This window comes from Pituophis catenifer, unplaced genomic scaffold, assembly GCF_029215685.1.
Source record: "Pituophis catenifer annectens isolate HBS135680 unplaced genomic scaffold, rPitCat1.0.hap2 SCAF_2, whole genome shotgun sequence".
Classification (NCBI taxonomy): domain Eukaryota; kingdom Metazoa; phylum Chordata; class Lepidosauria; order Squamata; family Colubridae; genus Pituophis; species Pituophis catenifer.
Window position 1 is genome coordinate 229,783,406 of NW_027256882.1, and position 15,068 is coordinate 229,798,473.

Consider the following 15,068-nt stretch of genomic DNA (forward strand, 5'->3'; position numbering starts at 1 on the left):
AATGCAATATATTCACCTCATGAAATTCAACTTTCTATTGGAGTTATGTTTATTTGTAATTTTTAATTTCCCATAGGTTCAAAAAAATCAAAACATGAGGATGTTTGTGATCTCCATCTTTTGGTAGACATGAATTGTTTACGTATTTTTATAAGAGAACAGAAACGCTGGATCTCAGAAATTAGCATAGAAGGTAAAAATAAATAAGATTGTAGAGAAAAAGTTTTGAAAATGAGACTTTATTGACATTTATAATTTTATTATATGTAGGTCTTGATAGCCAAGTGGTAATGAAGAAAGAAACAACTGAAATATCTGCTAAATTAAAAAATATAATTATTTTGGATTGTGATGTGACAGCACTTTATAAAAAGGTACAGATGTACTTTTAATGTGTTGATATTTACTAATTCAAAGATCAGTTGTTCTCTAGTTGTTCTATAGGCTCTCTATAGAAAACAGTGTATTTGCAGTTTTAAATACTTATATGTCCCTGATTTAGTAGAAGATCCTTTAAATTATTTAATTTATCAGAGAAGAAAGTTGTCTTGAATATACTTTATAACAAAGACTACAGACAAATTACTCATCTCAGTTTAACTTTACTGTTCGTATTCTATATCTAGTTACTGCTACCGTGCACATACTGGATTGGTCCCTATATTGTACAGACAGGAATTAGCTCATACCACAGATATTTTTTTAAAAAAAATTCCCTTTTTCTGCTTTTAATATGTGCTGTATAATTTGAAGATGATACATTTTCCTCCTAAAACTTCCCATTAATTCATTGGATCAAAGTCCATTTCATGAACATGAAGGATTACATGAATAGAAGGGGAGCCATAGAATTTTCTCATGGCATTTTTGATAAACACATAATTCTTTAAAATTAAAATATTTATACTGATTTTTTTTTTATTTCAAGGCTCTGTATATAACTGGAAAAGAAGTCTTTAGTTTAAAAATGATTACATACACATGTGCCACTGATGGTGCTTCCTTTACAAATATGAATGCTGTTGACAGCAAGATTTATTTAACTGTTGGATGTATTCAAATTATTTTTGTCAACAAATTTGTTTCTGCAATTTTGGTAAGTCAAAACATTTCTTCTGATATTTGTGAACTAACACACAGCTTGGGTGATTTTAAAGTAAATTTGTTTTGCTTGCTGTACACTATAAAAAGCTACTGAACTTGTTTGAGCAGTCCCTATTTATTCTCAATTGAACTGTATATTGATAGAAGAGATTATTTAAACTGTATATTGTTAACTGTATATTCTTAATACTTTTCAGCTAAGCATTATCCCTGAGAGCAGTTTAAAATATAATTTGTTACATTATATTTAAACAATACATGCATTATATATATTACTCTCATGTTATTAAGTTCTACACTTAAGAGGTTCTGGTGCACATCGGAGGTTAAGATAGGTGTAGCAAGAGAGAATATTTCCCTATTTGATATGTGCAACTTTGAAATAGAATCCTCAAAATAATGCAGAAAAGTTAGTTTATGGAAGAAGTGTAATCGTCCTCTAAATAAAAATACTGCCCAAGAAATCGTGTATATTAAGGCATCCTGGGAGGTGGCGTATGGTTGAACCAATAGTGAGTAATGTCTCATTACAGGATGGTATGGTGTCATTTGTTTTGAAAGAATAGTATGTATGCCCCCTTCTCAAGAGACCATTGTTTGTTGGACAACTTTCGTCTAGTCTCCATCCTTCTTTTTTTAGATCTTTTTTAACCCACCTTTATTTTTTTTTACATAAATATCTCAAGGCAGCAAACATATGTAATACTCCTTCCTCCTTCTAGTTTCCTTACAACTCTATCAGTTAGGTTGGACTGAAACACAATGATTGGCTCAAAGTGACTCGGCCAACTTTCATGCCTAGAGCAGGATTAGAAATCAGTGCCTCCTGGTTTCTTGCCTGGTACCTTAACCATTACACCAAACTGGATCTCTTGATGGAAGGTTGTTGAGAGAGTGGTAGGCACTCAACTTCAGAGTGCCCTGGATAGAGCAGTTTATCTGGACCTTTTCAGTCAGGGTTAAGACTGGACTATGCACTGCAACAATATTACTTGTGCTTATGAATGACTTCTGAGAACTCAGGATGTGGGTGGAGCATCTATTCAAGCACTCCTGGTCCTCTCATTTGTATTTTATATCATTGACCATGGTATTATTAGGATTGGTTTGGGCTGTTGGGAATGCGTGGTATTGTCATGCAGTGATTCTCCTCTTCCTTCTGTGACTGGTTCAAGTTAGGGTTGTGGGGAGGAGAAGTCCCCTACAGTGTGGAGTGTTTCAGGGCTCTAGCCTCATTTTCCTCTTTAAATCTATATGAGATTTCTGGAGAAGATCATCCAGCAGCATAGCATGCAGTATTATCAGATAGTCAGCTATGTATCTCCAACTCTGGACTGGCCCATAACACTGTTCAGCTGTTGGCCCAGTGCCTGGAAGCTGTGAGGCTCTGGATGGGGCAGAACCAGCTGTGAGTCAACCAAAATAAGATGGAGTGGCTTGGGATTTTTGGTTCTCCTGGTTCTGGTGAGGTATCACTTCGACTGGCTAGTGTTCCGTCAGATAAAACTGGTGTACAGTTTGTGGCCTCTCCTGGACTTCCGCTCGTGCTTAAGATGCTTTCTGTGGAAATCATTGAGGAACTGGCATGGTTCAAAAATGGTCCAAAAATGTTTGGACTGATTGGACTGTACATTCCTACTTCCTTCAAATCTATGTTTTCCTTAACATAACAAAATGCTTGTTCCTGAAGTACTTAAATGTGAGATGAAGATGATAACTGTAATGATAATTTGGAATGCATATGGGTTAATCCTTATTTATTGCTGAACTCTTTTTATTTAAATTCTAGGCTTTTGTAAACAATTTTCAGATGGCAAAGGAAGCAATTACTGAAGCCACTGTTCAAGCTGCTGAAAAAGCAGCCTCAGGTGTTAAGGAATTAGCTAAACAGAGTTCCCGAATGGCACTGGACATTAACATTAAAGCACCTGTTGTCATAATCCCACAATCAGCTGTATCTACTGATGTTTTAGTTGCTGATTTTGGTATGATCACCATAAAAAATGAGTTTATACTTGTGAAAACAAAACTTCGTTACAGTGTCCCACCAGTTCTTGACAGTATTTGTGTGAAGCTGAGTGAACTAAAATTATTCAGGTAAGTTAAAATGGTTTCATAATTTTTCTAAATTATAATTATAAATTATAACCACCAAAAAGAAATTTTGAAAAAAACTAATTCGTCCATCAAATACAGACTTTCCTCATCATTCTTTTTCTCTTCTCCTTTTCAAAACTATTTTATAATTTCAAATTAATTAAAATAGCTCCAAAAACCTTGAGTATTTTGTTTGAAAGTCCTTTTCCTTGACAACCTGCCTCCTCAATTTAAATGTTGACAAATAATAGAACAAAAATCCATTGTTGTAGGTCAGTATGGATTTCTGCTGACAGTAGAGTAATATTTTTGCTTTAGGAACCCTTATGTCTGAGAAGTGAATCCACATTTCTCAATGACTTCCAAGTATTGAAGTAAAGCAATAAGAATATAATGAATCTTTAGTATAGAACAATTAATTCAAAATCATTTTTGCAATCTAAATTGAGTTTTTCCAAAGTATGCTGAAGTATTAAATTAATTCATTAGTTATACAGTATGTACAATTCTAAGGCAATAATAACTTGGATACTAAACTTGCTCCATCCAGAAAGTTCCAAATTTCTTATTGTTTTCTGCTATATCCTTACCTAGCTGCAAGGTACAAGGGGCATAGAAAAATAGAAAAAATGTTAAGCAATTTGCAGTGGATTTCAAGGACAAATAATTAGGGGAATTTGGGGAAAAGGAAAAAGAATCTCCTGTTCTAGTCCAGACTTCTCTTTATGTAGTTTTCCTTTCTTTATGGCTAAAAGTCCCAAGATACTTCAGTTGCGGGAAAAGAATGCAAAACCAAAAGAACCTTAAAACCAAGCGGAGAGCCTGGTCCTCTTTCCAGCTGCTTTCTGTAATTCTCAGCAGTATTTTTTTATTATTTAATGACAAAAATGACATATTTTTGTTCTTTTTATAGCTGCTGATCTTCAGTATATATTTGAAAAAATATAAGTAGTTAAAAACAGGTACAGATATGGTAATATGGACAGAGAAAAAACAAATTTAAAGCTAATAAATGTTAACACTATATAACTAGAAACTTGCTTTGTTATGAAATATTTTCTTTTTTTTTTAATAAATGTATCTCTCTTGAGCTTTAGGCTAAAAATAGTTAATATTGTTCAAATCATTAAAAGTGAATTATAAATAGTAAATGATGCATTCCACCATTGCTATAAGTTATGCCGTTAGTTGATATATGAAGAAATTTTAATTTTGGGACAATCCTAATATTAGATTCTAATATAAAGATTATTTCCAAATATGCTTAAATTCCTCGTCTGATTTGCTTGTTAAATATAAAGTTATGCTAGATATCAAGGTGAAGTTTCATTATTTATTTATCCAGAGAGCAAATCAAAAGTCTTTTCAAATAAAAGGCGTATAAAATCCTTACAACTTCTGACATACACAAAGCCAATTATGTATATTTTGAAGGAATGTATGGTTTGGTAAAATTTTGTAACAATACTTTGCATTCTAATAGAATTGCACCTTTCAGAATGTATTTATTCTACAGGGAATTGTAGTTAATTTAAATCGCTTTCCTGTTCCTAATTTTATTTAATGCATCACTTTGCATATTTTTCATTTTTATTTTCAGATCAAATATTATGAGTGGATTATTACAAAATGAATTACAACTACTGCAGCCACTAAATCTTGAAGTTAAAGTTGAACGCAATTTAGCTGCTCTTTGGTATCATGAAATTCCTGACATTAACATATTTGGGCGTCTCAAGCCAATTAATGTAAGTTCTTTATTTAGATGTTTTCAAAAATCGATCCCATGCACAATTTGAACACAGATATTCCTAAAGTATATTTTAAAAACATACCAGTAGCTTTTAGCATGATTAATGTCAAATAGAATACACCCGCGCGGGTGGTAATGGGAGCGACATGGCGTTCCCATGTAACACCTCTCCTGCGTGAGCTGCACTGGCTCCCGGTGGTCTTCCGGGTGCGCTTCAAGGTTTTGGTTACCACCTTTAAAGCGCTCCATGGCTTAGGACCCGGGTACTTGCGGGACCGCCTACTACCACCAATAGCCTCCCACCGGCCGGTACGCTCCCATAGAGAGGGGCTCCTCCGGGTGCCGTCAGCCAAACAATGCCGACTGGCGGCCCCCAGGGGGAGAGCCTTCTCTGTGGGGGCACCTACTATCTGGAACGAGCTCCCCCCAGAGATACGGAGGATCCCGGATCTGCGCACCTTCCGCCGCGCCTTAAAGACCTTACTATTTCACCAGGCCGGCCTGGCCTAATTTTCCCCCTCTTTTATAAAAGATTTTTAAAATTTTAAATATCTTTTAGTATTTATATATTCAATTTTAAATTGGTTTTAAAAGTTTGGGGTTTTAAATTTGTCAGGGCCAAAATTATTTAATTTGATTTTATTCTATTTTTTAAATTTTGTATTGCATGTGTTTTTATTGTTTGGCTGTGCACCGCCCTGAGTCCTTCGGGAGTAGGGCGGTATAGAAATCTAATTAATAAATAAATAAATAAATAAATAAATAAATAAATAAATAAATAAATAAATAAATAATAAATAATAAATAATAAATAAATAATAAATAATAAATAAATAATAAATAAATAAATAAATAAATAAATAAATAAATATATTATCTATGTTATGTCATACTATGTTCATAGCTATATTTTAATTTAATTTAATTTCCAATTTATATACCACCCTTCTCCCTGAGGACTCAGGGCGGTGTACAGCCAAGATAAAAACATAGAATACAAATATTAAAAACAGTTAAAAATATATATAAATTTTGGCCCGAAAGTTAAGAAATCACAGACTGATTAAAAGAATTTAAAAATTTCTTCTTAAGCCAACCCGGCTTGCTGGAAAAGATGGGTTTTCAGGGAACGACAGAAGGCATTGAGGTCATGGATTCTCCTTATCTCAGGAGGCAACTGATTCCAGAGGGTAGGAGCCCCCACAGAGAAGGCCCTCCCCCTGGGGGTCACCAGCCTACATTGTTTGGCTGATGGCACCCCGAGGAGGCCCTCTCTGTGGGAGCGCACGGGTCGATCGGAGGTCGTCGGTAGCAGCAGGCGGTCTCGCAGATAACTAGGCCCTATGCCATGGAGCGCTTTAAAGGTGATAACCAACACCTTGAAGCGCACCCGGAAGACCACCGGGAGCCAGTGCAGCTCGCGCAGGAGCGGTGTTACATGGGAGCGCCATGTTGCTCCCATCACTACCCACACTGCTGCATTCTGGACCAGTTGGAGCCTCCGGGTGCTCTTCAAGGGGAGCCCCATGTAGAGAGCATTGCAGTGGTCAAGGCGAGAGGTGACGAGGGCATGAGTGACTGTGCACAAGGAATCCCGATCGAGAAAGGGCCGCAACTGGCGAATCAGGCAAACCTGACAGAAGGTCCCCCTGGTAACAGCCGTCAGATGTTCCTCCAAAGACAACTGCCTATCCAGGAGGACTCCCAGATTGCGAGCCCTTTCAGTGGGGGCCAAAGACTCGCCCCCAATAGTCAGTGATGGAGTCAACTGACTATATCGGGATGCCAGGAGCCACAGCCACTCAGTCTTGGAAGGGTTGAGCTTGAGCCTGTTCTCCCCATCCAGATCCGCACAGCCTCCAGGCACTGGGACATCACTTCAAGGGCATCGTTGGGGTGGCCTGGGGTGGAGATGTACAGCTGGGTGTCATCAGCGTACTAATGGTATCTCACCCCGAAGCCACGGATGATCTCACTCAGTGGCTTCACATAAATGTTGAACAGAAGGGGCGAGAGGACCGATCCCTGCAGCAGTCCACAGATGAGAGGCCTCGAGGTCGACCTCTGCCCCCCTGCCAACACAAACTGCGACCGGTCGGAGAGAAAGGAGGAGAACCACCGTAACACAGTGCCTCCCACCCCCAACTCTTCCAGCCGGTGAAGCATGATACCATGGTCGATGGTATCAAAAGCCGCTGAGAGATCTAACCGGACCAGAACAACCCCTGTCCCGAGCCCTCCAGAGATCATCAACCAACGCGACCAATGCCGTTTCCGTGCTGTGCCCAGACCTGAAACCCAACTGGAACAGATCTAGATAAGATGTTTCCTCCAGGAATTGCGGAAACTGTCATGTGACCACACTCTTAGCAACCTTCGCAATAAAGCGAAGGTTGGAGACAGGATGATAGTTAGCCAATATTGCCGGATCCAGGGATGGCTTCTTGAGGAGAGGCCTCACCACCGCCTCTTTCAGGGCAGCCGGGAAGTGACCCTCACTCAATGAAGCATTAATAACGCCCTGGAGCCAGCCTCGTGTAACCTCCCGGGAAGCCAGTACCAACCAGGAGGGACACGGGTCCAGTAAACATGTGGCCGCACTAAGTCTCCCCAAAATCCTGTCCACATCATCGGGATTTACAGCATCAAACTCCTTCCAGATAACATTCTCAAGATTTTGCAACTTAACAATTTATAAAGGCAAGAAAAAAATTAGGAAATAAGGTTTTGTGCTGTTTATGGAGATTCTCAGTCATCCAGGTTATGGTTGTCCCAAAGATGCTTTTTCTAAAGGCAACTGGACTTCATTTTGTTTTTCCTTGAAGACGTTTTGCTTCTTATCCAAGAAGCATCTTTGAAAAAGCACTTTTGGGACAAAGTCTTGTGCTGTATCCAGGTTGACTTTGGGCGGACCCACTTTTTTTTATTTTAAATTTTTTTTTTGGATTTAGTCCGAGACTTAAAATCTATTTTTTGCCAAGGCCTGTATTTATTTGTTTGTTTATTTATAAGACTTCCCATCTTAAAACTAAACCCTGGGTTGTGGTTATAAAACCAAATAGTATACAAAATATTACACATATTTTATAAATTCAAACATCGTACAAAAGATAAAAAGCAAAGCAAAAAATAGAAAATAACAAAAATAAACTCATTTTCATAAATTTAAACGCTTATATCATTATGTGTATCTATAACCTGCTCTCAGCCATTTGAGAGTGATTGGCATATAAAAGTGGTAAATAAACCAGTAAATGAAAGGTCACATATGAACTATGGCATAAGGTATTATTCTAAAGGCCAATCCAATCATGAGGTGGATTTAGAACTCCTAATCTGTATATACATGCACCTGTTGACACATTCCATATATATTCTAAAGACACCCACTTTAAGTATTAAGGAGTAAACAGTGAGAACAGAGAAAAATGAAATGCAGAAAGTACAGACAGTGGCAATTGTTAACAAAGTAGTTGTTTATATTAGCAAAGATACTGTGCTAATAGGGGACTTAGTGGCTCAGTGGCTAAGATGCTGAGCTTGTTGATCAAAAGGTTGGCAGTTCAGCAGTTCGAATCCCTAGTGCCACTCGGTGAGCTCCCGTTACTTGTCCCAGCTTCTGCCAGTTCGAAAGCACGTAGAAAATCCAAGTAGAAAAATAGGGCCACCTTTGGTGGGAAGGTAACCGTTCCATGCACCTTTGGTGTTTAATCATGCCGGCCACAGCACCATGGAGACAGTCTTCAGTCAGTGCTGGCTCTTCGGCTTTGAAATGGAGCTGAGCACTGCCCCCTAGAGTCAGGAACAACTAGCACATATGTGTGAGGGGAACCTTTACCTTACTGTGATAATGAGAGAAATGAGGGATTTTGGCAAAAAGAAAGGAGAAATCATTTTTTACTGCACAAAAACATTCATAGGACAACTTTTATTGCAAAGTCATATTTGAAGTTATTTCTGTAAATTTCAAACATTCTCAAACAAAAATAATGCTTTGTATTACCTGCTTTTTCCCCTAAAGCTGATTCTCAGTGAAGCAGATATAACTACAATGTTGAGAACTTTGAATGAAAATTTAGGAGATAGCTCTGAACCTCCATCTGTACAAGAAAAAAAAGACGTGCTAAGCATTCATAGTGGAGCTGCAAGTGTCTCCCAGCATTCTGGAGGTATTTTATTTTAAGTTAAGATAATTCTATTTTGCTAGTAAAACATAATTGTTTTGCTCTTTAACAATTAATTAAATAATATTTCATATTGGTCGAAGTGATTGTGTTAGAGTTGTATAGTTATATAATTAGAGCATGTATATATGCTTAGAAGTAGATTTATTTAGTGAGACCTGATTAAAAACCTCTTCAGGGTTTATTCAAAATACTCTTCTCATATTTATTGTGAGCAGAAATCACTATGTTAGTATCAAACACCTTGTTATGCCTTCTACATATAAAGAGAAACTATCTGTTGTAGAGATCCTTTTCTATCCGTAGAGGGTTTCCAGGTGATTACAGACCTTGATTTTTCAATCAGCCTCAATCGTCTGGGGAGCCTGCATGGATAGTAGAAGTTCAGCTATACAGATGGTCATCCTTTACATGTGGTGAGTGGTGAAAGGATAATGGGGTTACCACACTTCTTCCCATTTTCCTTGCATGCAGTAAGACTATCCCTGACTATCTGAATGTTTTAAGACACACAGTTTTACAACTTTAGATACTGCAGGCCATTTTTCTGATGAAAGCTTTTCATAGCAATAGTACTTAATACAATTTATTCAGTGAAAAGTATTTCTCTTTTAAAATGTTCTGGGTTAAAAATTCTTCACTTTTTTGATGCTTAACATATCTTTTGTATATGTATGTATTAAACATGTATGTCTCTAATGTTTAAAGCTGGAACAACAGTGGTGACATCAGCAGTGGTGGAAATGCATTCCTCGGTTAAAGTAAAAACAACATTAAAACTAGACTTTCAGTTTGATTCCCTGACTCTAGTTTTGTACAGCCCACAGTCCAAGCAGGTAAGGAAAATACAGTCTTTGAAATTAAATCATTGTAATTTTTCAGCACAGTGGAAAAAGCATTTATCCATTCAAATCTAATAAGGAAATTAAAAAACCCCTATAGTGATAATTGCTGGATAATGAAGAATTAGGTTTTATTCTTCTTTTGGTCTTCTGTATGAGTTTTTAACAGTAAAAAGACAATCTGTATACTTATGTAAGCAAAACTGTTTTGTTTCATTAAAAAAGCTAAATTATTTGGACATAATCCATATTTTTGATGTGCTTGTTATTTAATTCATATCAATACCACCTATGCAGCAGAACAGACTATATGTTTGTTCAGATCTACTTTAGGCAATCTCTTATTTAGTTAAAAGAAAGACAACCTGAATTTAAGATAACACTGTTACAAAAGAAGAATAGATGGAAATAAACAGTACACATAAATACATAAGCACATACAAAAATCTTGTACAAGGTACAGCTTCCCCTCCTCGTTATCCTTAAGATGCCATCTGTATACTACTAGTCTAGTCTTCTTTATTTATTGATTATTAATGATCCTTAAGAGTGAAACTGTGCATCATAAAAGCAACAATTTTTTTTTTAATTTGATTTATATGCCGCCCTTCTCCGGAGACTCAGGGCGGCTTACAATGTGCTTAGCAATAGCCTTCATCCTTTTGTATATTTATACAAAGTCAGCTTATTGCCCCCACAACTGGGTCCTCAATTTACCTACCTTAGAAAGGATGGAAGGCTGAGTCAACCTTGAGCCTTGGCGAGATTTGAACCTACAGTAATTGCAGGCAGCTGGTCTTAATAACCAGCTTAATAACAGGGTGCCTTAGACCACTGTACTACCAAGGCTCTTCATTTTGAATCAATGTATCTCAAATGGACTAACTTATAGAATGCACCCCAAATCTGGGAATTAAATTTGGGAAATTTGGCTGTTTCAGTGCTACTAGCTGCTGCTGCTGTCATGTGATCTTCATTTTCAACAGTCTGTGACAGGTTACCAGTTCTCCCACTCTTCCCCACCTAGCAGCAGCCTCTTGCCTGCTTGCTGGAAAGAGAAGGAGAGAGAAACGGAGGAAGGAACTCCCTTGTATCTTTCGTGGCCCATACCACTCCCCCTTGTGCTCCCTGACCTGTGCTGCTGTCTAGTGCACTTTCCTTGACCCATGCCACCCTTCCTGCTTTTCTTCTCAGACCCACATACCATCTCTTGTACATTACATGAGCCCTTCGTGATCTATGTCATTTCCCTGTGCACGTCCCCTGTCCTGCGTGGCACCTCTTGGACAACCTCATGCATCCTTCCCGACCCAGGTCCACCTCTAATAAGAGAAATTGAAGAATCAGTTTGGTGCAGTGGTTAAGGCACCCAGTTGGAAATTTGGAAACTATGAATTGAAGTCCTGTCTTAGGCACAAAACCAGCTGGATGAGTTTGGGTCAGTCCCCCTCTCAGTCCTAGGTAGGAGGCAGTGGAAAACCACTTCCAGAGAACCTTCAAAGAAAAGTACAGTGACCAATCCAGGCACTCACTTAGGAATTAATACTGAATATTTTGAAAATGTTTTCACGAAATTGCAAAGGCTGACTTGAAGGTAGGTAGGCAGGCAGGCAGGCAGGCAGGCAGGCAGGCAGGAAGGAAGGAAGGAAGGAAGGAAAAGGAAGGAAGGAAATTTGTACATTTCTTCTGTGAATTATTTGTTTACTGTATTAAGTAATGTATTAAGCAATTGAATTTTTTTTTCTTTTCAAAACAGCCTCAAGTTAAGGATGAACGAGATAATAGTCTAAAACTTGCAGAATTTAAATTACTGTTAATTGCTGCTGCTCTCAAGATGTTATCAGATGGGTCACTGAATGCTTCAGTTAAGTTAACAAATTGCACCTTAGATGATAAACGAGAAACTGTACAGAAGGCTACACCAAGGTGATCATTTTCCCCCCAAAAGAATAAAACTTAAAATTGTTTATGTTGAATATTTGTGCTGACAGCAATAAAAAAAATGTGCTTACAAATGTTAAGTGAGATTAAAAAAAATGATACTTTAAATGCATGCAAATAATATTTACTTATATAAAAAAGATGTGTAGTTTTCACTGCTTCTAATACTTGGGACAGCTTGTTGGGAAGTTTTTGTTTTGTTTTGTTTTTTGTTTTTTTGGCACCCTTTCTTCCTCACCCTCCAAAAGGCTAAACATTTGAATTTAATTAGTAAGTGCAAATTCATAGTTATGTAAAACACTATAAAATTACACATTAATATACTTGCATCTGAAGTTCTAGCTAGCTTAATGATATTGGATCAAGAGTGTGGATTCTTGGAATATGACTACATGCATTCATGGAAAGGGATGAAATCTAGTGGAGTTTCCTGATGAAGGAAGGGGGACAGATACTTGCTGATTTTTTTTCCATTTCATCTAATCTTATGTTATGACTTCTGGTTTGATATCACAATGAGATCAGACGTGAGGAGCGGGGCTCTGCAAACTTGTGCCGAATCCTCCTCATTGGAGTCCCCCCCCCAAAGGGGCTAAAGTCACCCTGTAGGGGTGACAAAGGAAGGAGGGTCACCCTGCAGGTCGCAGAGAGTGGTAGCTCTCCAGCTGGACCCAGGGATTCGCTCCCATCCAACAACAAAAAGGAGAGGCAGCCATTATGGCTACCATGAAGCTGGGGCAGCTGAAGAAACAAAGAATGTGCCGGGGTGGTGTAGATGAACAGTAATTGGAACTGGGTGAGGTGATTCTTATGTTACCTAGAACCTAACCCAAAGAAAATAAACCCTGGAAAAGAGACTCTTTTTAAATGCTTGTCAAAGCGGCAAATAATTACAGAGAAAAAAATTATAGACCCGAAAAAAAAAGGAACTAAAAGGAGAGCACAAAATCTTTAAAATATAGAAAGATTTGATTTTTAAACTTTATTGGCAATATTTTGGTAAGGCATTTTAAAATGCTGGAATTATTTGTCTGAATATTTACTATTTGCAAAAAACTGAAATATTTGTCAGATTTTGTACAATGTTGAAATTTAGTTTGAAGGCGCCATCTACTGGTGAATGGAATATATACTAAACTCCTACAACCTTGGAAAGTACTGATAAAACAAAGGGGAAAAAAAGTTGAAATAAATAACACCTGGAGGACTGCTGTGCTATCTACTGTTCTATACTTCATGGTTATAAGAGGTTTAACTGTGAGATTATGGAAGACTAAAGAAAGCGACTTTTAAGTGCCAAGATCTATGACTGAATTTACAGAGTAGATTTAAGGAGACATTTGGAAATCTTCCTGGATTACCTAAATGGAACTAATTGACTAACTGTGGGATATAAAGAACTATAACTATTGCATTCCCTTGAGCAACGCTAGGATTGAGCAAATGGTTTCTAAACTGGCTTTCTGAGGTCATAGACAATTGAGACTTTGGGGTGGTGGCAGACTACTGACAGACTATTGAGCAATATTTGGACCTATCAAAATAAAACAAGATGTTGCATCAGGGAGAGATGAGTGGATTTCAAAAAGAAGTGGTGTTGATGACCAAGTACTGTACTTATGATAGGTTGATAAAGAACCACAGGGAAATAAAAGACTTAATATATGACATTGTGGGGAATCAGAAAATGTTCAACAAGGGACAATGAATAAAGACCATAAAACACAGGAAATAGAGGAGATAGTAGAAAGACCAGAGGAAAAGACAGAACAGATAAATCAACAAATAAAACAAGAAGAGAGGAAGGAGAAGACAATAAAGACTTACGAATCAAATAAGGGATAATATATATTAAGAGATCAAAAAATGGGATTGGATAAAAAGAAATATATTTTTGAAGAGAAGATAGGGGCTTGGGCAGATCCTCTGGAGGATCAGCAGCAAAAGATAGTAGAATAAATATTTGGGTTAAATAAACTTATTGTGTTACTTTAAATATTGTTTGAGAAGATCTTCAAATTTAGAGCACTATTGTGAGTCTATTGGTATAGATAAACTGGCAAAAATCTTTCTTATTTCTGCTCAGTGGAACTTTAGATTGAATAATGGGAATTAATACCATTAAATATGTAGAGGACCTCTGCCACCTAAATCAATTTAGGACAATTTGGATACATGTGTGCTTCAGTACATACAAAAAGTAGTGATTCAACCATATTTTTAGTTTCAAAATTTGGAAATCAATTTGGGCCTTACTAACTTACTCTGCCACCCATCTCACAAATAGTGACTACATAATCAGTGGTGTTCAGATGAAGTTGATGAGAATCTTTAAAACAGATTTAGAAAATATTTGAATTGATATATGGTTTATATTCTATAAATGACAAAGTTTTGCAAGGATAGAAGAATATGGAGAAGAATTAATTAATTAATTAATTAATTAATTAATTAATTAATTAAGCTGGTGTTGACATCTGGCCACGAAATGGCTTAAGACTCCATCCACTGCTGTGAGAGAGCAGTGGAGTTATTGACTTGGACATGATTGGATATCCCTTTTCCGGATTTTGGAACAACTTGATTGACCCCCTGTCCATGGGTGTTCCCCGATTATTCAGATGTATTCGCCAGCGGAGCTTCTTATTCTGCGAGACTCCCCCCTCTCGCAGGTGTGGCCCTCCACTCTATGACGGGCTTTGGCACCCCGAGAGGTGGCATGCTGCAAAAAGGGTATTGAGGGGTTTTCTGGGGAAATTTTTAGACAGATTTTTAAGGGGTGGGAGGGTTGTATGGGTTCGGGGGTTAACCCACGGGGGGAGGGATCTGGCTCAGCTGTCAGTTGGGCTACGGAGGGTGCGGTTTCCGGGGGTAAGGGGGGCATTAGTGTTCATTCTGCCGAGGGCTTTACCATCACTACGCTGAGTGGGAGGGGCAGATACGGCAGGAGCAGGGGACCATATCACGTGGTGGGGGCGCGCACTCGCTACCTTCGAGCGGTGGCACGCACGGTCCCCATAGCCCTTCTCATTCCCCAGGCTGTTCAGACTCTCAGGGCCCGAACCTTCGGCTGTTGTTGTGCAATGCCAGGTCTGTGGTAAATAAAGCCCCCCTCATCTGTGATCTTATTCAGGAGGGGGGAGCGGA

General features: G+C 38.0%; 1 protein-coding gene across 1 annotated transcript in view; it reads left to right on the forward strand.

Moving 5' to 3' along the window:
• Positions 1 to 15,068, forward strand: part of VPS13A (vacuolar protein sorting 13 homolog A) — a 125,119-nt gene that overhangs the window by 48,862 nt on the left and 61,189 nt on the right. The window contains exons 30-37 of the mRNA XM_070938650.1: positions 77 to 193; positions 271 to 374; positions 929 to 1,096; positions 2,894 to 3,201; positions 4,802 to 4,949; positions 8,976 to 9,123; positions 9,847 to 9,974; positions 11,737 to 11,906. Coding sequence (XP_070794751.1) covers positions 77 to 193; positions 271 to 374; positions 929 to 1,096; positions 2,894 to 3,201; positions 4,802 to 4,949; positions 8,976 to 9,123; positions 9,847 to 9,974; positions 11,737 to 11,906 — 1,291 coding nt within the window. The remainder of the gene's footprint in view (positions 1 to 76; positions 194 to 270; positions 375 to 928; positions 1,097 to 2,893; positions 3,202 to 4,801; positions 4,950 to 8,975; positions 9,124 to 9,846; positions 9,975 to 11,736; positions 11,907 to 15,068) is intronic.